General features: G+C 41.4%; 1 protein-coding gene across 5 annotated transcripts in view; it reads right to left on the reverse strand.

The window, feature by feature from the left end:
* The window catches only part of cdk14 (cyclin dependent kinase 14), a 229,249-nt gene that overhangs the window by 121,154 nt on the left and 81,515 nt on the right, over nucleotides 1-26,580 (reverse strand). For all 5 annotated transcript variants that reach the window (XM_085290547.1, XM_085290548.1, XM_085290549.1 and 2 more), the window contains 5 exons: nucleotides 25,105-25,199; nucleotides 24,442-24,521; nucleotides 21,491-21,585; nucleotides 17,017-17,079; nucleotides 2,611-2,734 (listed from right to left, as the gene is read on the reverse strand). In XM_085290547.1, coding sequence (XP_085146673.1) covers nucleotides 2,611-2,734; nucleotides 17,017-17,079; nucleotides 21,491-21,585; nucleotides 24,442-24,521; nucleotides 25,105-25,199 — 457 coding nt within the window. The remainder of the gene's footprint in view (nucleotides 1-2,610; nucleotides 2,735-17,016; nucleotides 17,080-21,490; nucleotides 21,586-24,441; nucleotides 24,522-25,104; nucleotides 25,200-26,580) is intronic.

Raw genomic sequence — 26,580 nt, forward strand, 5'->3', positions numbered from 1 at the left:
ACTTGATCTATAGTGGATTTTGAAGCTTCTGTCACAGCACTGTGTCTGTGACCCAGTGTTTCGTGTGTGCTTAGTCATATTGTTTGATTATAGGTTTTGGTTCTGCTTGTGTTATATTTTGAGTCCTAGGATTTTGGTCTCTTTGCCTTTCTCATGTTCCCTCTGTCTTCCCAGTCAGTCGCGTCTCTGTCTCAGGGTCCAGTCTTGTCTTTGCGATTGTCTCGTGTTTCCTGTTTTACTTTGAAAGTCTTGTCCTATGTCAGTGTATCTAGTTTTGCTCTCTCTTGTCTCCGTATGTCTTATTAGTCCCAGCAGTGTTTCCCATTCCCTCATTAGTCCCTTGTATAGTTAAGTCCTGTGTTTTACTTTGCCCTTTGTCGTGTCGTGCCACTCCCATGTGCTGTGTGCTTCCTCCCTGTTCCTCGTCATCCTTGCTTCTAGCTTCCCAGTATAGTTTCCTACTGTCTTTGTTCCTCGTCCTTAGTTTCTAGTTTTCTGATTTTGGATTTTGTTTTTGCTACAGCTGCCTGTTGAGTTCATCCTTTCATGCCTGCAACCTGACAGCTTCACTGTCTGCACTCTCCTCCTGCACACTGTGTAGTTGTGCACACTTCATTTAATAAGTTGTTCCTGATGTTTTTAATCTCTTAACTTCAGGCAGGTCACCAGTGACCTGGGTAAGGTTAGGTTTGGGTCTGTTTTAGCCACATGCTAAATATACAGATTTAAATTACTGGAAGATGATGATGACTTGGAAAGGCTCCTCCAGTTACTGTGTAATTAAATCTGATACGCAGTTTAATATGTTATACCATAAAGCACACATTTCATATGCAGGAGCCTGGCTGTTTGCAGTTGATGACGCTCACTCAACAAATCCCAGAGCAACGCCACCCTGCAGCCCTCCACGCACACGTCACACATCCTCCTCTCTGTCGTGCACTCATGCACACAGTTGTCAACAAAGTTGCAGTTGCATGGTAACGATTACACTGTGGACTGTGTGTTTGACTGCTGCAGTGGAGATTGTGGTTTCCATGTTTACTGTTAGGTTAGGCTGAACATAGCAGTCATCGTTTTGCATTTGAGCTGATAATGCTCTTTAGTCACACTTGCCAAACTCCACCATTACCCAAGGTTTATCCTGGGAACGAGGTGGGAGAGCAGCCAGGACAGCTCATGTGACATCTGCCTATATATTGCACAATGCAGTTGGACAAATCCACAAAGAGCTGCAAATCTCAGAGCTGATCACAGCTCGTCCACACAGAAAACAAATGCAGAGGAGCACGCAGCACAAATTAATTTGGCAATTATTTATAACGAGATCATTTTCCCCAGCGGCAGCGCTCCCACGAGATCTTAGGGTCCACTCACCTGCCAAATCCCACTTTGACTCCCGGTTGTGATCATGACTTCAGTTGTGACATGTTTAGACTTTTTGAGGATATGTGAGGCTTTCTCCTGTGTTTGTGCGGAGTCGAGTGTCAGCTTTAATAGGCCACAGAGTCCGAGACTTGTTAATAAATCTCAGTGTTTAAATGCTGAGCGGCATCCACAATCACGCCTCGCCAGCTTCAAACAGAGTGAACTGGGTCCTGTTGTTGTTGTTGATGTGTGTAGCCTGTAACCGAAAAGCTGCAGCCGCGTGTTTAAGTCGACAGCTGCAATAAAGAACTCAGGTTGGGTCTCTCATGCCCCAATCCTGGGTTTCGGCACCACTGTAAACGATGCACGACAGACCCGACCACATGTTCGCACTTTCCAGTACACTTCTTTATTGCGGCCGTCGACTTACACACACGGCTGCAGCTTTGCAGCAGATGCAGCAGATGCTCTTATCATTAACGTAACTGCTGTGAATTTTATGTTCTGCTGTAAAAGTGATTCTGATGTTAAACATTAGTTCTGATGACGTTTTGCCAGGTAACTTGAGGCCCACCTGTCAGAACTCGCCACACACTTTGAGAACCGCTGTTCTAATGCACGATACTGGAGTCGTAAACTGCCGGGGAAGCTAAAAATCTAACCATTGTCTCCTCAGGACTTTTAAGGAAAAGGCAGCAGGATGCTGAAATATTGGGAAGCTGCTGGGAGAACAAAATGCATGGATGATTATACAGGATGCTAACGTCAAAGAATGCTAAAATGTGGGTGTGACACAGTGGAAGGAGCTCAGCAGAAGCACCTGCCTGTTCACCGTGATCATGTGACACCAAATTCAAATTATAACTACAATTTAACTCATGTAGGAAGAAAAACGCAACATCAGCTCCACTCACAGCAAGTTTCCTTTTGTACATCAGCTTTGACGAGCAGCCTCTATGTTTAGCTCAGGAGAGCACAGCAGCAGCAGTGAATCTCCAACCTGAATTTATTTATTTTATTCTGGTGTGTTTAACAGTTAATGTTAAGACACATAATTTAAAGAGCTCCTTTAAAGCAGACTGAAGATAATGAAGAACAACTCAAACAGGCAGTGTGCATATAACACGAGTAATGACTGCAGATAAATGCTGGACTAACTGTTTCACCACCACACGAGAATCTGCCTCATCTCGAAGTTTCACATGTACTCTTATCTCTGACAAAAAAACTGAATTTGCTCACCAAAGTCGGCGAGTTTCAGCTCTCCAGTGTCGCTAATGAGGAGGTTTTGGGGTTTCAGGTCACGGTGAAGAATGTACCTCTGGTGGATGTAGGACAGACCTCTCAGCAACTGGAACAGGAAGAGCTGGAAAACAACCAAAAAACAGGTGAACAGAGGGAAGTGACTCTGACATAACTCTTTACAAACGTTACACTGGACCAAGACGGGCTCTTTTTCTCCATCATGCTTTAACGATTATCCTGATATTTGTCTCTGCCTAAATCTCCATCTTTCTGCTGTGGCAATGACACTGAGCAGGCGTGGAGTGCACAGAGGTGTGGAAAAACCTATTCATCACTGAGGTGCTGGGACTCCCCTCCAGTGCAAGTGAAAACAGGCATGAAGCTTACATGTCATCTAAAAAACAGTAAAGGCACACACAGACACCCCAAAGATCAATGTGGAGCCATCAGTCAAGAACACAGTCGTGCTTCCTTCCACTTGAATTACTGAGGACTGCTGCATTGACTGCTCAGAGCGAGCATATTGAAGTGTTTACACCTTTAATACGACCTTTCCAACACATGAATTGTAGCTTGTATGTTTGATCAATCTGGCTTGATTTTGCTGGTAGTCTATTCGCTATTATGGGAGTTCTTCAGAGAAAGGAGAAGAAGCGACAGAAGGAAAGTGTGGAGGAGTGTGAGATGTGCATGAAATCGCAGCAAACATGCAGAACTGGTTGGAGCTGCTGCCTCCTTTTTTATTTCCTGTAAAGGGTGGGCCAGAGGACTGCTGACAGCACAGAATAAGAGGGCACTATTACACGAAAATCAGTCTGCATTCACCCACAAGGGACATCATTCAGCATCCTTGCTTTGATTTCTTCGTTTTTTGCATATTTGTCAAACTTCAATGTTCCAGATCATCAACACATTTTAATATTAGACAAAGATAACAGTTTAAGGTGATGTTTCATTTATTAAAGCATAAAAAACCCTATCCAACCCTCCACCCTTTGTTCAATCATGAATTTATTGTGATTAGAAGAAAGAAAGAAAGAAAGTGTACTTTATTGATCCCCGTGGGGAAATCCCTCTCTGCAATTTTAACTCAGTGAAGCAGTGGGCAGTCATTGGGCGCCCAGGGAGCAGTGTGTAGGGACGGTACCTTGCTCAGGGGTACCTCAGGGTAGCTGTTCAGAGGAATCAAACCCCCAACCTTCCGATCATGGGGCCGCCACTCTACCTACTGAGCTATCCCTGCCCTGGATAAAACCCCATTTATTTGAAAGCTGAGTGTAACTTCACTAGCCACACCCAGGCCTGTTGAATCAATAAATCCCTTAAATATAACCTGTGTGACAAAGTAGGGTAAACTAAAATGTGTCGAAATGCAACATATCATGCCAGATGATGAACAATGTCACTGGTTACGAAGGTTGCAAAAGCATTTCCGAAGCTTTGGGACTCCACTGAACCAAAGTGAGAACCATTATCTACAAATCTAGAACCCTGGAACAGCGGTGAACCTTCTCACGGGTGACCGGCCTACCAACATTACGCCAAGGAGCATCGACGGCTCATCCAGGAGGTCACAAAAGAACTCGGAACAACATCTGAGTTTTTGACCTTAACTGCAGACGTGACTCACCTCAGTTAAGGTCCAAGTTCATGATTCAGCAGTAAGAGATTGGGCACAAATGACATTTATGGAAGAGTGGGGTGGCTGTAGCTCAGGAGGTAGAGCAGGTCAGCTGCTGATTGGTGGTTCGATCCCCGGTTCCCCAAGTTTGCATACCAAATATCCTTGGGTAAGATACTAACCCCGACTTGCTCTCCGATGCATCCATCGGAGTATGAATGCACAATGAATGAATAACAGTTCGAAAACCTAAATGAATTAAAAGAATTCTGCATAGAAGAGTGGACTAAAATTCCCCCACAGTGATGAGACAGACTCATTGCCAATTATCACAAATGCTTGACTGCAGTTCTTGCTGCCAAGGCCATCACAAGGAGAAGAAAAGCAACCAATACCATGAGATTTCTGCATAAACTTAGGCTCGTCTGTTTATCATTTTTTATACATTTAACAAGGACAATTTTTCTCAAGAAGAAAAAATGATCTGTGCAAATAATGCAGCATGAAGCCAGTTTGTTGAAGCCATTCTGGGCCCCATGAAACACTGATCAGAAGGAGAAAACCATCCAGCAGAGATCTGAGTCATCGCAGGCGTTAGCACTAACCCTATGCCTGGCTAGTGGCACCTGCAACATTTTGCAGAAAGCCCCCAAAAATCGAGAATTTCTTTGGGAAAAATGTGAATAATTTTTCACATGTGTGTCAGTAAGAATGACAATTTTTCATAGACTTGGAAGTCAAATATTCTGATTGTGATGGTGACATGTACCTCAAAGGATTAGCCATGCTCAAGGAATTCATTTATACACACAGCTCACATAACACAATCAAAGTGCAAAGTAGAACCTGATTAGAACCGAGGTTCTACAAATTAAAAACAATATTTGCGCTTCTTTGAAACCACTCATGAAAATGCATGAATGCGCTTTTGCTGACACATTTAAATGCATGTATTTAGAGACACACAGCACCTCAGACTGACAACAGCCCTCATAAATCCCTGTTGCACACACAAAACTATTTTAGGTTTAAATATATACTTACTGCATAAAGTGTATCTGCTGCTGTCAACTAAAAAAAAGCTAATAAGCAAAATCCTAAAAGGACCCAGAATCAAAGCTCTACTGAGCTTGTTTTGTTTTCGCCGCTGAGATGCTCAGATCACCGCCCCCCTCCCCCTCTGCAGACGTGTCAATCAAGACATAATGAGGTGTGCGCGACGCAGCTCTTCATTTTCTTCCAATTTCAGCATTCCTCTGTCATTTCTCCCCTCTCACTGATACCGTAGTCTTGGCCAATTAAGCTGATTGAAGCACCGTGCAGTCCAATCAGGGACGGGGCCCTGTCTGGCATCTGGAGTCACCGGGTCAACAGTTTACTATTCCTGGACTCGGTGGGTGAGAGATGAACCGCAGTGCAGAAAATTAGCATGGGAAATGTGTTTACTCATGTATATCAAACGCACTTGTGAAAAGCCCTCTCCCTGTTAGGAGCACAACTGCACGGTAACAGAAAAGAAAGAGAAATCTCTCTTTTATTCTCACATCAATTCACACATCAAACACTCCTAAAAGGAGACTTTTTTTCTCCTCTCTTTTCTTGCTTGGCTTTGAATGGAAATACCTCGGGTCCATTTGCATTCTAATATCTAAGGGAGAGTGAAGTGCTGAGGGCCGTTATAGGAGGTTGCTCTGACATTTCTGACAGTAATAATAACAATAATACTCAAGACAGAACAGTTTTCCTGTTAAACTACGTAGATCCTCCTAATAAGTGACCACATGCAGAGAAGGATTTTAGTCACCTTTACGTGTGGTCAGCACGGTGAACGTTTGGCTCGCTGATAGATGGCCCGTCAAGTTTACCTGAGTATAGTGCACACATCCATCTAGGTGAATGATTTGAGAGGAAGCGAGCAGCTGAGGGTGTGAGAGCACGGACACGGCAAAGCGACAAAGGCAAACAAAACGACACACAATAAGAAATGTAGAACCAAATTAGTAAGAGTGTGCCGATTAACGTCACGCCCATCGCTTAGAGTATTGGTCCTGCTTTCTCTCTAACATTGATCTGCCTCTGAAACCATTTACAGCTCCTGCTTTCTTGACTTTGTGCAGCACTCCATCATGAGTGAGGGTCGCGAGCTTGTACAATATGTATACATCAGAGTTAAGGTCTGATATAGATGATAGATACTCGGTTTTCAGTACTATGAGCACTGTATTAACTAACTAATACTAATACACCTGCTAATAGTACTCTTAGGACTAACCTGTGAGAGTTCTTATAGTTAAGTACTTGGACGATGATGTCATTTCTGTAATTTTGGCTCTGTGCAGCACTGCAGTGAATTTGAAACCAAACAATGACTTTCCATTCTGTTAATATTGCACCAACTGTTTTGGAATTACAGCGCCTATTTTAAGGGGCCTGAAAAAAATTGGACAACTTTTCAGAATCATAATAAAATGATTCTGATGCTTTAGTACACGCACACAGAAAACATCGAAAACAATGACGCTGTCTGTAAAAATCACTCCCATTACTCTCCAGCTTCACCCTGTCGCAGCAAAGCAACATCATTTTAAACTCAGGGACTGGAAATTTCCCACTGCGGTGCATTCTGGATCTTGGCCTTTCTCCCAAAGCTGGTAAGTGTAGAGCACTGTACTTTTGGCTTTTTATATTTTTAAATTTTTTGGATGCTGTGTCCTATGATCTGTACTCTACCAGTACAACTTAACGGCCACTTTGACATTCAAAAAGTCTGGCTGTGTATCCAAGAAACATTCCCTCAATAAGACGGTGTTACCTGTGTGCTTCTACGGCAGAACGAGCTGACGATACAGATCAGAAAAGAGCATTCTGAACATTTTGTCCATTCACATGTGAAACAAAGACCTCTGAAGTCTGTGTAAGGGCTGGAAGAAGCAGTGACCTAATGGACTCGTCTGATAAAATAGGGCACTTTCAGAGAGTCCAGCTGTTTTCTTGCATGAATAACCAAAATGTAAACGTTGCCTTGGCGATAATGTTTTAGTTCATCAGTGTCATTTTTTTCTCTGAAAAGAAAAAAGCCCTGCAGGTGTATGAGACACTCTGCTTAATCATGATGCATTATTAGTCCTGAACTGCAGGAGAAATATGCCGTGTGATCATAGTTAAATCAGCCATTAACATAATCCATCACCTGAGGAGTGACCCTACTGCCTGAACAACAATCCATCATCAGCACACCAATAAACACTCTGCTTTTTTTCTAATGATGAAACACTCACTGCCATCACACCCAAGGCAAGCACAACTCTCTATCAAGATAAGAAATATGAAAGAATGTAAGAATTGAATTGCTTCTGTGTTATCTATCAGCTGAATGGAGTGGAGTCTGCCTGCTTTGTCTAATATTCATTGTGCAGCAAAGCACGAGGCAATATATCAAAGTGACAGCAGTACACTGGGGTTCATCGTTAGCTTCACAGATTCACTGGGAAAAACAAAGTAAAGCAGCTCAGGACACAACACCGCTTTAATACGCTGTTAATATGGAGCAGGCGATGCTAACGAGCATCAAGACTGAAGACTGACTGATTGGGGACAAAACATTACACGTGTAACCCCCACGAGTGGTGACAGGAAGAACAACACACACGTACTGAAAATGTTTCCATCACTGCGACAACTGAATGAGACTATCACATCACAGTCACAATCATGGAAAAGATGAACAAATTCACTCCCTTTTTTCAATTAGATTGACTGAGGTGAGTGTATAACTTAATAACTGCAAACTCATCTTCTGGAAGTTATGCACATCTCTGTTAAATATAAGAATTAAGCAATATGAGGTATTGGGTTGGTGACTAACGCATTAAGCACTAAAAACAGAGACAGTTAAAAAAGCAACAAATACAGGATCCAAAAGTCCAAGATCCTGAACCACAAATTGGATTGTTTGTCATTCCTTTAAAATTGTCTGCCTATGACAGTTATTAAAAAAACAGACTCTTTGATTAAAGTTGGGGATACGATTGTAGTCTGCGACAAAAACGAGACAAGTGCTCAAATCAGCATCACCATTATTACAAAGCCAGTATGCAGGTGATTGGTTATTAGGTTAGATTAGTGCTTGGCAAGCTGTCAGCGTCTGCACCTAAAGAAATGCAAACAAAGAGCAAGTGCAAAAACAGAAAGTTCCACATATGGGTAAATCCCCAACTTTACAGCATGAGTTTATGTTTAGGTTCAAGTTAAAGGTGAAGATTTGTTTTTAATTCCCCAAATAGCATTACATTACATGTGCACTGGTACCCAAACTAGCTAGCCACCACTGGGATTAGCCGATGACTCCCTCCCTCTCCCCTAATTGATTGTGGTTTGCTAACATGCCAGTCTCGAGGCTTCAACAGTACAGTCAACAAATCAGTGAATGATATTCATTCTAAATAGCAAACATAAATGAGTAAATAAACTGTGAGTAGGCTGAGTACTTGGGCCAGTGAAATTTTCATAAACAATCTCATTTTTACTCCCGTACCAGTGAAACAAAGTTGGTGACTGGTGCAACACTACAACAGTGCACCACAATTTTACTTGCTTATCATCGACATAAAGTTTTCAGTCTGGTAACAATGATGCACGACTTGGACAACGCTATTTAATTACAGCCACAGAACAAGGGAGAGTTAAAAGAAGCGAACACTTTCTACCAGTGAGAAACTCCTTCTTATCTCAAATTTACATCCATCCAACCATTAAGCATGCCTTAGCACCATCTGCTGCTAACGACATCAAACTTCTGCCTCGTCAGTCCGATAACAAAACAAACAAACAGGTCTCTATTTTTATTTTTCTGCTGTTTGGGTATTTTTGAACAACCTACTGACAAAACGAGACACAGAAAACATCAGGAACCTTGGTGTGTTTTGGCTCAGAGAAATGTTCAAAGACACAAGCTCAGACCATAGAACACACACTCCAAAGTGACTCAGAACACTAACCTTTAGATTCACTGCCAAAGCCCCAAAGCATTGTTTTGCTGAAATGAGTAAAAGTGATGAAATCAGTGAGGGAGAGATAAAATGAAGGAGTGTTAAATGGAGTGAAAGGATGCTACCATCTGCCAGCAGGCAAAGAAAGAGCCCTTATCTTTTCCACTAAGCATCAGTACATGGTTGTCTTTAATGGGCTGATTCAGGCGGTAGCATCAACCTGCTCTGTAGTCCCGGCCACAAAGGACCATAAAGTCCCAGTAATGAGTCGTGCTTGGTTGTGTTTTAATTCGCCGTTTTGTACTACAGGGGCCTGTGTGTAAATATATGTGTAGTTACGTCCTACTACAAAGACCTCAGAAAGCCACAGACACAGCATCTTTCTTGCCACTTGAAGGGTTTTTTTTCGGAAGTGCTTGAATTTGTTCATTCCTTGTCGAGCATCTCTGCTGAAACCACAAAATCTGCATCAGTCAAAGGCAGAGGATGCAACCACCACAGCTGATTGACAATTTCATCCAGCCACATGAGTTGCCATGTTTCAGATAACATTTCTATATCTTTATGACAAACGGTAGAGCAGGCACGCCATAAAACGAAGCAGCTCGTGATTGGTCCCTGTTACAGCAGACGAAGGCTGGGAACTTCTACACATACACGTGCTTAGTAGAAGGGGTGGAGTACACGGTTTCCATAAAATATTCAGTAGGTAACACTATTGTACTGAATTCTAATGGAGCTACACCAAAGTAAAGCACTGATGCTACTTTAAACTGGATCCTATCTGAAAATGTTCATTTGCCATAATCTGCAATATCAAGTGTGGCTCAAACTGTGTCGAGATCTCAGTTTCCCAGCTCTCCTATCACCCCAACTGGTCCCAGCAGATGGACTGCGTGGGTTCCTGGTCCTGTCTGAGGTATGTTCCTGTGAAAGCTGAGTTTTTTCTCCCCACTGTCACCAAGTGTTTACTCACAGTGGGAACTGTTGGGTTTGTCTTTGCTGTGTCCTGATCTGTGAGATGGTGTGATTTGGTACCAGACTGAACTAAAAGTGATGACTTTTTATCAGTTAGTCAGCCAGATTACTCAAAAACTGCTACACTCAAACACAAGAATACATCAGTTGGGAACATGACAGTAAAACTTCTTCAGCTTCTAGCACTGACTCACCTAATCCTTTTGTAGATATGCCCACATAGTCAGGATTAAATTCAGCAGTGAAAACTCTAATATTACATACTTTGAATAAAATATTTCTTGACAATCTGCACCTGAATAATTCACATTTCTGACAGAAATTTGGCAATTTGCTGCTGAATACCAGCCTACTTTCTGAATATTATTAAAGCTTCAGATTAATCAAAAATACATGAGCTGTACCATAAAGAGCTGCAGTCTGATGATGAGCTTTTCCAACACTTAGTGTCAGAATATTGCAGAGATCACCTGTCCTTGATATTGACACGGCACTGATGATGAAAGTGCTATCAGGCGCTTCCGTTGTAATGCAATTATAAGAGCAAATGCTGCTGATATTTAGCTTGTGGGTGTCAGTTTCCCATTGATCTATGAAGATGTCACTGAGTCACAGCCCTTCAGCTGACAAGCGTACAATCTAATAAGAAGAGCACTTGAGCAGCAGCCTGGATGAGGTCATATTTACTTGTGTTCAATAACACCATCACTGCTTATAAACTGCAGTCGAGCACATGGGGCGAGAAGAGTTAATGGTGCTGCAGAATAAGATGAATTTTACACCAGATCATCCAGTTCAAGCATAAACCTGAGTACAGTTTCGCACACATGCACACACTCTCTCTCTCTCACACACAGAGCTTGATGATTCTTGACCACTAATTACATCAGCAGTGAGTGTCTGAGTGCATGTCTCTAAATGTTAATTTGATCTAGCACCAGCATAGGCAGTAATAGCTTTCATGCTGCTGATTAGTAAATAGGAGGATATCTGAGTGACTGCACTTTCTCACAGTCAATCAGGAAACACCCTAATAACAGACATTAGCTGTCTTTATGGTGCTGGTGGTCAGGTCAGTGTTCGCCTACTGAGCTTCTTCTAAACATATTAGCTCTAATGATTCAGACTCTGTCACTAAAAAGTATAATATCTTTGGTAGTTTCTTACAAGTTTCTAAGGCTACGTCCACACGTACCCGGGTATTTTTGAAAACGCAGATTTTTCTATGCGTTTGCACCTTTCGTCCACACGTAAACGGCGTTCACTGAAAACTGAGATTTCTAAAAACACCTGCCAGGGTGGATATTTTTGAAACTTTTTGCCTGTGTGGACGAGGTAAACGGAGAAAACGCAGCATCAAAGGTGTGCGCCACGTTATTGTTTCGGTGAAATGCATTTCTACAATACTGTTACTGTTAATTCTACTCTCTGCAGTGTTTAAATGCTTACATACACACACAGTTACTGTCCCTCCACACATACGACTCGGTTCTGCTTCTATGCCCCATCTTTGTTTACTATTTCCCGCCGAAGCTTCTAGACTTCTGATTGGTCAACATTTCTACACGGTTAGGAATATATCGCCACCTGTTGCTTTGGCATGTTCATAGCAGCGTTTTCCTTCATTTCTGCCTTTATGTGTGGACGGGATTATTTTTTAAAACAAAAACGGAAAATCTCCGTTTTCAAAAATACCCGTGTACGTGTGGATGTAGCCAAATACACATGTGCCGGTTCCATATGAGCAAGACAAGCAGTAACCACAACATTCAAGAGTTAGAAAACCTGCAGATCCTGAGGTGGCCATCTGGCACTGGCTCCAAAAGCAACTCAATTTCAATATACTTCAAAGTTAAAAAGGTCAACTACAGCCTGGTACAGAAAAATGGCTTTGGCCTCTATGGATAGTTTCCCCTTTCACAGCTGTACAGTGGGTGAAGTCATGTTATAACTCGTTCATTTAGATACTGCCTAGGCTTACATTTAGGGAGCTGCTTGGGTTAGCAGGTATGCTAACATAGGCAGCAGACATAGCTGTCTGCGATGTATTACCCATACCCGAAGTGTCTCCCACTGTGTGGTAGAGGCCATCCAGTTTTATTTGTCTGCTACTTCGCACTGATTACCAATCATGTGTCTCTATTGCACCCATACACTTAGCAGCTTGCTAACCAAGTTTGCAAGCATTAGGTGATAATGTAGTGATCAACTCTCTCAGGATTAGGGCCACCGAAAAAAAAAAAAGTAGGCACGTCTTTTCTTTTTCTTTTCCAGAATTCTGAGAAAACAGAATTTATTTAAAGCGACAACTTTTCAACAACTATAAACTGCTTATAAGGTGAATACAATTAAGTAAGTTCACACATTGTTTTTAAAATGTCTCTTTACCAAATCTTTCCCCCCTTTTCAGATTATGAAATTATGGACACCTACGGTCAGTTAAAAGATTGTGGTGTAATAAAGGTCTAAACCCAAACAGAACAACTGTTTTGATATTTGATGTTAAAAAAATATCAAAGAACATCAGTTTTGATGTTTTTATAAGAGACACGCTGTTACGTGCGTGTGTTGGTGGGTTATTTGTTTCTTAATGTGTGTATGCAAATTCACCTGTGCAGGGGCTCGGCTGTGATTGGTGGACCTAAGGAACGGCCTGATGTAACTGGTTCCTGCTGTGGACGTGAACTATAAAAGGGCGACTGAAGAGCTGCGGTGCGGGGGGTGTGGCAGACTTCCTGTGCCTCAGGTGCAGACGGAGCAGTCGTAGCAATAGCTATTTGGTTAAAAAGTTGGGCATGTGTGTGAAGTGCGGAGCAAGTAGGGGTGAGCTGCCGATTATTTTGGGAAGCCTTCTTTTCTCCTGTGTTTTTAGACCAGGGAGGTCAGACTGTGTTATTTCTTTCTTTTCTTTTCCTTAAACAGGTCAGAGGGGAACCGAAGCCTAGGTTGAGCTTTGTTTGTTGTGTTGGCCTTAGCTCACCCCGAAATTATACACTCCCACTACCGTGAGTGCCATTGTTGTCAATAAACTATTGTTAAAAGTCCGATGCTGTGGCTGTGTCTGTTTGGGCGTGGGAAGTCACGGGACACCCCGCTCTTGTTACGGTCATTTCGAGCCGGGTCGTAACACACGCTTTAGCTTAATATAAACCTAAAGGCAGAAATGCACATTTCCTGTTACTGATCACTGAGCAGGCAGCAGAGATCCTGAAGGCAAACAGAGTAAAAGAACAACTCAGATATGTTTTCTGTAATTAAGTGTGGTAATAAAATAATGTCTCAAAGAATGGTGAGTCAATGAGTGTAAGAAATTGCACTAATGCACCTCCATCAAACACGCATGCACTCAGCACAGTCTCTTGATGGCCATCATATTATGCTAGGCTTGTCTTCCTCCTGCCTATTATGTGTTTTCCCACCAGCTTGTTTAACTACTGCTGCCATTACAAGAGGTCTAGGCATTAGCATTCACAGCAAAGATGGCCACCAAGGAGCCAGCCAGCAAAGAGGGAAACGTTGTGTTGTGTTGCTGCACTGTCATACTCTGCACAGCATAGTTAGTGGTGGTAGACACTTGTTAGCATAGTAAGGAAGTAGATGTGTCCTGAATAATGAAGCAGAAACGGAACAAACAGCAGTTAATCTGGTGGCCAGTTGAATTTAAGGTGTTTGATGCTTGCAGTGGCAGCAACCTCAAAAGCAAATACACCAGACGCCAGAAGGGAACTGTCCAGCTGAAGTACGCATCCTACTGAGCTAGGAGTCCGATGACATCAAGCAGGTCAAGTGGAGTGAAGAAAGCAAAAGTTTGAGAAGTTTGACTTTCAGTCAGCTTCTGGGTGATTCTGGAAAACCATCAGATGACAGAGGACAGAGAAGCAGTTTCCTGCCCACCTTGATGCAGAGGGATGTCTGGGATGGAAGGAAAGGCTTCTCCATCCTACAGAAACAATGGACACATTTCCAGGACCATCAATTATGCTGCATTACCTGGAAGCTGGGAGTCATGGTCTTGAACTGGCAAACATTTAAGCAGGGTGCTCCAAAGACTGTTTACCAACTCTAAGAGAATCACACTCCTTGGCCTTCCTTGGACACTCTAGTGTACTGAAGAGGAAAGGCCATACATTGGTCTAACCTTGGATTCAGGAGAAACCCTCTAGTGTTTGTCCTTGTTGTAGAACACTGGACCAGCTCTTTATTGTTTTGGGGCTATTTAAGGGTGCATGGTTTGCCAAACCAGTGTACATTTTTTGTGGACTTGGAGAAGGCATTCAACAATCCCTATGTATACCACTGGATGCATGTTACATACTTATCCAAACCCTAACCTTTGGGAGTATGGGGTATCTGGCCTGTTTTTAGCAGGCTATTGTATCTCTGTATATTCCTAGCAAGAACTTGGTTCACAATACCAGCAATAAGTTGGGCTTGTTCCCAGTCGGTGTTGGACTCCACCAACCCTCCCGTTCTGTTCACAGTTTTTATGGGGAGAATTTCTCGGTGCCTCCTAAGTGAGGTGTTTCAGGTATACCCAACTGTGACGATGCCCTCTCTTGGCTTTTCTATTGGCTGGCTTGGGAACCTTCCTGTGTCCTCCCAGAAAAGCTGGTCTGGAAACTCTGCTTAGGTTGCTGCTTCCATACCCTGGACTCAGATAAGCAGCAGAAACTGGATGGATGGTGAATCCTTAAAAATAGCTCTGCAGTGAGCTTAACTGCCACTAGGCTGCACTCTATGTGATGTAGATTACATCTCATCAAGTGTAGAGATTAACACACAGTGACAAGTGAAGGATATTTTAAGTTGACATCACACGCTATATTAACCCTCCTGCCATCCTTTAAAAAACTCACACCCATCACCCTAGGGACCATTCTCAGCCACGCCATAAAAAGACCATATATCCATATTTTATTCCACTTTAAATTAGCCAACCTTGTAAAACTACTTCTCCCTGAAATATTCATGTAAAGTTTTAATTATATTTTCGTTGTTTTAACCCTTCAAATCCCAGTGTTATTACATGAGCGCCCTGTGTTATAAGCCCCAAAAACCAAAAAACGAAACTAAATATTTCCACAAAAAACCAGTTGAAGTAATATGTGATTGTCATTATAGGTAGGCCTTTAGATGGACCAAAGATTGGCACCAACATACATTTTGACCTGCCATTATTTTTTTTGCATTTTTTTTGCAATTTAAAAATTAAAACTTCAAGGCCCTGAGTCTTCATTGACATCCAAGAAAAGAAGAAAAAATAAAATCATATGATGATAATTTGGGGTTGAAAAATAGCGTTTATAATGGAAGTCAATGGGCAGAAAATGGTCCCCAGGGTGATGGGTGTGGGGATTTCTGCTGCTCAGCCATTTTAGGCTGATTTAAGGAATTCACACTGGAATATTAACATTGACAGGTAAAAACTATCCTGTGGCAAGTTTGGTTATATTCCACTGAACACAGTGGAAATGGCAGCCATTTAACACATAGCAGTGGCACAAAAAGGTCCCAAGAAGGCAGGAAGGTTAAAACAGGAAATGCCAGTGTACTGTGACGGATCATTAAAACAAGTGTTTTTCATGCTGCCTCTATTGCAACTGCACAGGCTCAGTTCATTAGAACAGACGACTCAGGAGTTGTGCCACAAAGGAACTGAAATCAAAAGGATTTAAGAAACACCTCACTCTGCTCTCTTGGAATAATCCCATACTAAACATGTAGCTGCTGTCAGCAGGAGAAACACATATTACTTATGTAAATCCTTAGTGTCAAAAAAGGTACGAGCTGTTACATAACAAATGTAGCCTGAACTATCACCTCACTGCATGATGGAACCTCCCAACATCCCACCAACACATGGCCTCATTCACTCCATCATCGCTCACTCTACCTGCTTGTTTGTGTTAGCACTGCCCTCCTACAAACAGGAACCTGTGAGTCTGTACAGACGCTTCCACAGGAGTAATACGCTGATCGGCAGCTTCACCATTACAGTTTCACAATATGTCAGCTTCAGTCACAATCATGAGTAAACCAGGTTGGATATTGAACTACTTAATTGTGGATTTGGTTAAAGGTTGCTATTTAACTGTCAGCTTTGGATAAGGTTTCATCTGATATGTGCACTAAGTGACGGTGACAAATTATGTCAATGTCGTCTGTATATTAAAGTGTTTCACATAAAAATATAAACACAGTTCTACAATCTGACAGCACATTGAAATGTTTCTATGAAACTCTGAAGAAAAATAGGAAAGGGCATTACAAAACACAAGTTTTGACTTAACTATCAAAAACACATTTTAGTTTCTGTCAGTGATTGGAGGGATAACGTTAACGCCGGTCCAGATTTCCTTGTCCCACTCACCTGACGCTCAGCTGGATTTAATCAGCGGCTTGTTCAGCTGAATCTGGTAAGCTGACAGGTGTCACCTGTGGCCTGCTGACTGTGCTGGCAAACTGGTAGCCTGTAAGCTGTCTACTAAAGGGGCAAAGGCTCCACATTTCCTACCATCTGAAATCTAAAAATTCTTCAATGATGAGGAAAAGGAAAAAACAACAACATACTTTTTCTTTTCCTAACTGAATCGCGTCACAGTCCCACAGATTTTTCTTCCCATCAACCAAGATGTTCCAACCCCAGTCAGTAGTAACCACCACACTAGACTCTTTGTTTCAAAGTTAAACAGCTGCCTGTTTCCAGTTATCTGCTCACGGTGGATCAGAATATCATTTCTTTATATGTAAGGAACACACTGCTGGCTTTAAGAAACAACAAGGTCATTGTGAGCAGCATAATCCTTCATACTGTACCTTGACGTTGTCTGGATGCAGTCCTCCAGGGTGTTTGTCCATATACTGACACAGGTCTGTGTGCTGGGTGAGGACAAAGGCAAGAACATCCCAGTGTTAGTGTGAAGGTTTTAAAGGTAAGTAAGAAAGCAAGCAATTTATTTATATAGCACGTAAGATTCCTTAAAGATCATCTAAAGTGGTTACCACCAAGTACACCTTAGCATATGCAAATGCTTTGGAGCAAAAACAGCTCTAGAAATTGGGACCAACTTGATGCTACTGTGATTTTATTGTACAAAGCAGTATAAAGGAACGTTAAATGCTAGAAGTTAGGTGGTCTAACACAATATATGGGCATCTTGGATATCACGTAATCATCATATTTTTTCCTTACAGTCATTTTTTGGGTTATTTGATAGAAAAAAGGAAACTGAACTCTTAAATATATATTGATTGATATTGATTGTAACTCCAAAAAATTGATGCACTGTCAAAATATTTTGAGTAATCCATTAAAAATACATGGGAGCAGGCGCCGTTTCATGGGCGCCACCATGTTGACCCACCATCTTGAATACAGTCATTGAGAAAGACATCATCGTTTTATGTATGTACATTTTACACTGTGATTGATTGAATTGATCGAAGCCTTTACTTGTCACTTGCAGTTGACCTGCAGCGAAATTGGACATAGGGAGGGGCAGCCATGCATGTGGCTAGAGACCAGCCACTGTCACTGAATGCCATATTATACTCGTTTACAGCTCAACCGTTTTATTTTCAGAGTCAAAATTTCAGAGGCACAACTGTGAATATCTACAGAAATCTTTCAAACATGCTGGAGGCTCTGTTATGGTTTGGGTGCATTTTAACCAGTGGGGCTACTGGTTGAAATGTCAAAATTCTTGTCAAAATGGATGGAATTTTGAACGCAGTAAAGTGCTGTCAAATTAATCCAACATCCAGTAATATCAATAAATATTATGATTGTCAAATGCTTCATTTTTCAGCATGGCAATAATCCCAAACACACAGCAGGGAAGTAATAACAGACCTGGATAGAAAAACCTACCGTGGAACACTATGAGTCATGGACTGGAATCACATCCAAATTAATAAAGTAGAAGAACATCCACAGAAGAACTTCAAGAAGCCTGGAAAACTATTCCTGAAGACCACTTAAAAAAATTATAGGAGAGCTTGTCTAAGAGAGTCCAGGAATGTTGACGTATGAAGGTCATCACATTACATAGAATTGTAATGAGCTATATTTCCATGTACATGTCTTTGTCCTGTCTCGCTCCCCTTACCCCGACTAGTCACGGCACATGGCCGCCCGGTTCTGCTGGAGGTTTCTTCCTGTTAAAAGGAAGCTTTTCCTTCCCACTTTTGCCAAACTGCTTGCTCATAGGTGGTTGTCTAATTGTTGGGGTTGTTCAATATTGTCTTCAGGTTCCTGTTGTTGCAATTTAACGCTTTATAAATGAAGTAAAATTGAAACTGAATGAATATATGTTTGCATGTTTGACTAGAAAAATATGAAGAAACAATGGGTGGCTCTAAAACAGGACTCTATGTTTGGGTCTAAGTTATGTACATTTTTGCTATCTGCCATTTTTTTGTGTGCCTGTAAATTCTAATTGGTCCAATCAAGTTCAAAGCAGATGCTGTTCTTGGTCCACACACTACTTTAGCGTACGTCCCCAGGAAGAAGAAATGTGGCTTATTTTATGCCAGAGTTTATCGTATGAGCTGAATTGATATTCTTATCAGAAAATCAGACATGCACCCAGCCTTGGTCTGCCCTTCACCTCTGTGCTTTCAGAACAGATTTGTGGATGGAGGCAGTGACTATGAAACCACACTAATATTTACAGTCCCCTACTGCTGGCCACACCACAGAACCTCCTCTGCTGAATAATTCACAAAGACGCCTCAGCACACACACACAGCATATTTGTCATTGCTTTTCATGTCAGTTGTCTGTCCTCTCTCTGTGTGCATTTCCCCTGCATCCTGTCATTCACCATTAGCTTTGAGGGGAGAACAACGAATGGATTTTTGGGGAAGCTCAAGCTATTAGAGCACTGAACACAAGATGATATATCAACATCAACACAATTTAGCATCCCAGTCAAATAAATAACCACTGGCTGCAGGGAAACCAGGGTAATCCCTCGCTGTTAAAGGACTGTGTGGCATTATGATTGAAAGATGTGCTGTATTAGTGAAAAGTGTGGATAACCACTTAGGATGAGACGTCACTGTTTCACCTTTAAAGGCAAACTGAACTTTTTTCTCATTCTTCATTTAAACACAACCCGCTGGGCTCCATCCTCGATTCAGAAGCCAAACCCTTTGACATGTGTCAAATCTACCAACAGGGGGCATTCCACCATCCCCAGTCTAATAAATGTAGTAGAGAAGGAAAGCTGAGTAAGCTGGTTGAGCGATCTGGCCTCACGCAGCATGAATATAAATGAGCCCATCAGAAGCTGCTGTCAGTTGGTGCACAGTAAAGGGTAAGACAAGATGAGACTGTTCTGAACAACCTGGGTTCAGATCTGTCCAAAACTGCGTTGAAAACTTTTTATCCTTGTAGTACACTCCTACTCTATTCCCTCTGTAGACACTGGAGTCTTTCCTTATTAATTAGAAAAACGTCCTAATCAAGTTATTTTGGCCCTTGCTGCACAACATTTGAATACTATTCTTTGAACTTGTTTGGACAGGCAGCAGAAGTCCAGTCGGTTCAGTTGGATGAAACAATACTGTCAGTGGAATAATCCTGTAACTGTGACAGATGTGGTCACCAATCCTTACAAGTATGTAGCTAGTTTCAGTTTAACATACTTATAAGGAGGTTGTCATGTCTGCTTCTTTTACTTCTCCTGGCAGTGTGGTTGCTTCCCAACTAAACACTAAACGGTTGGTGTAGGTGATGTAATTGAGGTCAGCCGGAATTCTGGCAGATAAGCTTTTCTCAAAGCAATCTTGCATCAGCTGATGGCTGACACGCGTTTGGACGTTTGCCTCTCTCATATATGAAAATCTCTGCAATATGTTGTCAATGAAGTCTTGGGACACTATCAGTGACACTGACCCCGTCACAACTAAAGTCTCTTTGCTGCGACGGGGTCTTGATGTCGCTAGAACGAAGCCATGCCAATAAGTACAAGAAAAATATCATTTTTTTGTTGACTACAGTTATCCATATTTGGAAAAATGATCACTGACATATTTTACCTCCTAAGTATCCAGTCCACTAGAAGTACCAGTATTACTCAGCATGAGATTGTGACTGGAACCCAGTGTGAATTTTGTGGATCAATAATTTTTGCCAATGTTTTTGTCAACATGTTTTTTTTATGATGAAAACAAGGCAAAAACTAAAAAACCCTAAAAAAAAAAAAAAACTAACCCTGAAGCACAAGGACAAAAACTTGGATAAAATGAAATAAAACGTTCATCAACAAATTAAAATGAGATGAAAAATAGGAGACGAGATCTTATCAGAACAAATTAAATTCTTTAAAAGGTTTTTATAAATAGGGAAAAATAGGGTAATCTCCTGGTGCAGTAAAGTTAGATGCACACATTTGTTCTGCCCTGTCTACACTGTTACTCATGGTTTTGGCAAAACAGGTTTGTCCCACCAGTATCTGATGTTGGCTCAACAAGACATCACTCTGTCACGATTTGTCTTTCACTCTCCAAACAAACAAAAATATCTTAAGTAGATCGCCCTCACGACCCTGGAAATGCTCCAGCTCAGATATTATTTCACCTGCCCATTTAAAGATAAAGACCACAAACGACTGTCACACCAGCAAATATTTGCCTTGGCATGTGCCATCATTAATAGATACTTAATGCTGTTGCTTTTTTTGTGGGTAAGTCAGTTTGTTTCGGCTAATCTAATGATCATCATTTGGTAAACTGTGCTGTTCCAGAGGTTTCTGGTAAGTAACCTTCCTTTACTTGGCTTTAACAGTGTTGCCGAGTCAGAGCATTTCCACTGGCCATAAATGCATCAACAGAATATTATTTCTGTTATTTGTGCCCGCAGTATTTGACAGGACAGTTGTGGAAACATGCTAAAACCATGACCTTCCAATAAAATGCCCGCTTGGCTTCCTGTTGCAGGCACAGACAGACCAGGCTGTGGTGGACCTGGCTGCCATCCTATGGAGCAAAGAACGGAAAAAGCCCTAGCTGCTTTAACATTCCTCAAGTGCCCTAAAACTAAGAGTATGCCAATCAAAATATCTACAGCTCATGTTTCTAGCGGGAGAGTATTAAAAACTGAAACTCAATCAGCAAGGATGTACTGGGATCAAATCAATCAAACTAAAGAAACACATAAGTGCTGACCTCTGTTCTTTGAAAATGTTTTCTTTTGAATGCTAAAAACAGATTCTTGATCTAATTTTAAACCTCCACAGCCCCCCCGTAAAGAGCCCAAATGGGTGATCTCAGTGTGCAGACTCACCACATATTCAAAAACCAGAGTTAGGGTTTCCTTGGTGTGGATGATGTCATGAAGGAGGACAATGTTAGCATGCTTCAGGCCTTTCAGAAGAGATGCTGCAGAAACAAAACCGAACAGAAAGAGGCAGAGAGTTGATACCAGGGAACTGTGTTATGCTTTCATTAGCTGCATTATTAGAATTTCTCATCACATACAGGGGATCAGGAAAAGATTAAAACACAAAGAGAAAACACGGGGTGGATTTACTACTCAAAGTTCTCACACTCATTTGTCAACATGTTCATGACGTAAGACTTATTGTTAATTAGGAGGGAGATATGCTGGGAAGATGATCAAATCGTTACAGCGGCGAAGCTTAAAGAGTCTTACTTGGGAGGCTGGGTATGATGAGCACATTTACATTACTTGATCGAAGTCACAGCTTGAATAGAGCACGGTGAGCATTGTGCAAATAATACACGACACATTTTCAGTTTTTGGTGGGGACATTTTATAGCTTTGACATCACAGTCAAGTTAATTTAGTAACAAAAAGAACAAGTTTACTTTTTTAACATTTAATACGAGATATTCTGATTTCAGATTGAACTACCTTACAAAAAATCTCAGACACAGCAAACGACTTCTACGAGCTTCTAATTTACTTTTTTCAACCAATGCTGGTTTTCAATCTAAAAGCAGTTCCATCAAATTAGAGCTTTTGCATAAAAGCTGGCATTAGATTATCACCACAAAACTGCTTGGCCTGTAGCCACTGGAAGCACTAAGTAATGAAAGGGGCTAATAAAATAAGAAATTCAACCCAACTGGAACAAGTGACAAATTTTCTCCGCATGCAAATTACCCCAACTTTTGTCAGTATAAGACTAGTTCTAAAAGAAAAAAAATGCTAACTACACATTAAAGAGATAATATTCTACCTTAAATCAGTGCGCTATATCACTCTAGGAATGTTAGCTTCTAAGCTAGCCAGAGCTAGCTAAAACTAATGCTACGTTTAAGCTGTTCTTAATTTTTTTTTTTTTTTTACTTATCACCTTGAAATGCACAACAAATTCTGAGGAGCTCACATTTTGGTCATTTAGTATTCCCTTCCATATAAATAAGGGGGAAAGCTCATGTTATCAGTTTATGTTAAATTGGAAAAATAACAGCGTGCTTCCTGCTAGGTAGGTCAGCAGAGTTGATGACTGTATGCTGTCCTTTATATACTCTTTAAGTTAAAATATCATTGTATTTTAGTTGAATTTAAAGTATTTCATTTTTATTATATAGCATAAATGGAATTTTCAGACATTTAACAAACTGATTCATTTAGCAAACAAAAAGTTCTGTTCCAAGGACACAGGGGACAGACAGAACCTCTGAGAGGCAGTAAGTGATAAGGTCTCATCAATATATTCATTCTGTATGAGTACCTGAAGGTAAAAAACACAAAATCACATAAGCAGATCAAAGGCAAGGCTCCTCTCAGCAGGAAGTTAAAGCTATAGTCTGATACCTCAAAGATCCTGTCACCAGTTTGAAGATCCAACCCCCTCTCTCCCTGCTCACACACACATCGGTGGTAATGGCTCGAGTGTGTCGACTTTTGCACGAACACACACTCACAGCTGTCTTATACTCTGTGTGCATTACTTTATTCAGCAGCAGTCTGTAATGCCGCTCACATATCTGTGCTCTAAGCTCACTGCTCAGTAATTGCTGAATTAGTTCAATTTCAAATTACCTTTCTGATCTTCTCATAGGGAGAGTTTTAACTGTGTCTGTGAGGAGTCTAGCTCTTACTTTATCAGACCTGGATCATAAGCAGATCAAACAGACAGCATCACGTTCTCATCTAAATTTAAATACCAGTTCCTCCCGTGGAGGTGACTGTATCTTCTTTCAGTGGAGTCTGTAAAACGAAGTGACAGGACAAACCAAGCCAAGCAAGGACGAGCTCTGAACTTCTATACATACAGGACAAAGTTTATCATTTTAAACCCTACAAGCTGTAAGTTAAGCACTTCATATTGTAACAAGACAATTCACATGATATACCTGTTAGCTAATAGCGAACTTTGAGTTTTTCCAATGTCTTGGTTCAGCTAAGAACCGACATCCCATCTCCAGTCCTGTTCAAGCAGAGCTCACTCCCCCAAGCACCAGAGATCCACCAAACACATGATCCTTACACTGAAATACGTTTTAGGAGTGAATGCTGAAAAGTACAAATTAGCCTTGATCCACTGAACAGATTTCTTCTTATTAGAGGACTAAGAGATGTCCAAATGGTAGTAGCATTTTTTTTGCTCCCACCAGACTGGATCAGTAACCAAATCAGCTGTCTGCATGTCTTTGTTCACCACGCCCATGAATCTCCTCTGTAGTCTCCATCTTTGGTTCTTTTTTGGTAGGTCCATCTTTAACCTCCATTGCCCAGCATATCCACTCTCTCTCCTCTGTAAATGTCCAAACCATCTTAGCCTTCGCCTGTCTTGTGCACTGTCCATTGCTTCAGATGGGTGACCACACACCGGTCTCGCTCTCTCATTCAAATGTTTTGCTTCTACTGACTTTTATTCTTCTTCTCTCCAGACAATGCCGCCACTTCTCCAGGCCCTCTTCCATATGCTCCCTGTCCATTGCTTTGGATGACTGTCCCCAGGTATTTAAACTCATCTGCTTTCTTTAGTTCCACACAGACAGTTTAAAGGGTTTCTGATCAGGTAGGGAAAGTTAACACTGACTGGAGTTTTAAACTCCCTATTTCATGATATTTACAGTTTATGACTGTTGAGGTATATGAGGACACAGCCTTGCCCTTACCACTTGCAGTTCTGGGCTGAACTGAGATATTGAGCTGTTTTCGTAGTGATATTAAAGTAGCTTATGTAAGACAGAAAGTGAAACTATTAATATAGAAAGAAAAATATGGTATCTGTGCCTCTATGCACGTAAACGTCTTACCTTCCCTTATGGCTGTGAAGGGTGTTCCTTCTTCTTCTTGTAGTCGAATCACCTTCAAAGCCACTAGTTTTCCATTCACCCTGGCAGCAACATGAAGCACACACAATGTATACTAAACTGATCGAGTTTCTTTTTTTGCGACAATAAAGGAAAACTCTTAAAATGAGTGAAGCCAGAGAACAGCGAGGATATTTAAGCCAGAGAAATGTAATTTGGCGGCAGTGGAGTGAGACGCGGGTACAAGGCGAAGGGATTACAACTGAATGAAGCTCACCAATCAAAGCTGTTGTAGTTTAAGAGTGACGCCAAATAACATCATTACTGAGAAGATTAGAGTCTTTGGAGTTTTGTACATTTTCAAGAATTTAATTAGCAAAACTTGCAAGCAAAGCGGCAAACCATGAAATGTGAACGAAGACTATTGAATCATGGCATAAATACATTCATCCTATAGTGATTAAAATAAAGGAAATTACATTGCATTTGTGAGGTGCACAGCTTTGCAGACAAGAAATATTATTTACATAAAACCTATTGAATTATTTCATTCCCACACAGCAATGCTCTCGTATAATTAAATGTAATATTCGCTGCATCCATGAGTGATTTCTAGCAACTATAAAGAAGAGTAACTGGATTAGACAGTGATTCCACGCTACTTACTTGCTCTTTCCTTTGTAAACTGTAGCATATGAACCCTCTCCCAGTTTCTCCAGCTTTTCATAGGAATCTGCCTTTCCAAATTTGGGGCTGGTGGGCTGCGGGAAGAAAAAGAAAGAGATATGAAAAGGCAAAATGAGAGGGTGAGTTCAGAAACCAGAAAAGCGGCGCCTCGTAGGATTTCACAGAACACATTTACAAGTGTCTGAGAGATATTAAAATCTGGAGGCTCCCTGCTGTATCATCGAGGAGGTGTAATGTCGGTTGGGAGGAGGAGAGAGAATTTTTTTACCAAGTCTCTTCTTGTAAGAGCTCCTTTTCATTTAATTGTCAGCTGATAACTTTTAGACACTTTTCACCATCTCAGCACTTCACAGAGAAAGAAATAACTGTGGCTCGAAGAGAAGAAGGCACAGAAGTGAGCATATTCATAGCTAACTGCTAGGAAAGGGGAAACAAGTCAGCTCTGAAACTTCAACTCACTGGATGCTGTCCTAACATCTGCTGTTGTCAGTGATGAGGAAAAGTGCTTTGATAACTAAATGTAACTCTGACGAAAGCATACGTGCCAATCAAGTATGTGGATCACCTCCCCCTCGCTCAGTCACCCAAGAGGAGGAGTAGGATGGCGACCTCCTTGTGACTAAGAAAAATCCAATTATTTTCACATTTTCACAAATAGTTGTGGTGAGGTTAGGCATGCGAGACCCTCAACCTCTTGGTAACCACTTCCGATTGCAAGGCGATTGCGTCTAAGACAGGCTGGTGAGGATTTGTGAATAACTGATTTCTAAATGCAGACAGACTGCCACCGCATTGCATACAGTCTTAGTCAGCTCGCACCAGTGAGCACAACTATCTCTGCAATAGGCAGCATGATTCACCTGGTTGCCAGCTGCTTGTACTCTGATAACATACCTATATTAAAAGAAAGGTTGCCAAATGTCATTTTACAACCACAACAACTATTTTGTAGATCTGTGAAGAAATTTCTCATTTTCTGTTTCAAATCTATGAGCTTTGCTGAGTTATCACAGTCGGTGCATCGCATTGCAATTGCCAACTTGTCCCCATTGCCACTTTATCAACATTTTAACACACAAAGCAACTGACCGCGAGTTGACACAAACATGTTTCCGGTCTTCGAAGCAACCGTTTCAGTGAGACCACAAGTTCATTGCACGCGGTCGAAATAATGTTGACTGTCCAGCCTCTGTTTTTTCTAACAGTTGGAGACCTTTCACATTCTTTGTCTATGGTCTGAACAAAACTGCAGAAATCAAAACTATAGGTTTCAGGTCAAACCTGAAACAGCAGTTAGCGATAACAGGTATCAAGAGACTGGTTATTAATTTGCTTTGTTCATCGAGGCTTTTTGCATCAAGCCGTGGGGCACTGTCATATGGTTGTATCCGTCATTATGTAATTTTTTTCTGCCAATTAAAACTTGGGGATCCGGGCACTGACTAACAGTGTGCC

This window comes from Mchenga conophoros, linkage group LG11 (genome assembly GCF_057382185.1).
Source record: "Mchenga conophoros isolate Kocher_MC1m ecotype Shallow Benthic linkage group LG11, M_conophoros_male_GT1.1, whole genome shotgun sequence".
In the NCBI taxonomy this organism is placed as follows: Eukaryota; Metazoa; Chordata; class Actinopteri; order Cichliformes; family Cichlidae; genus Mchenga; species Mchenga conophoros.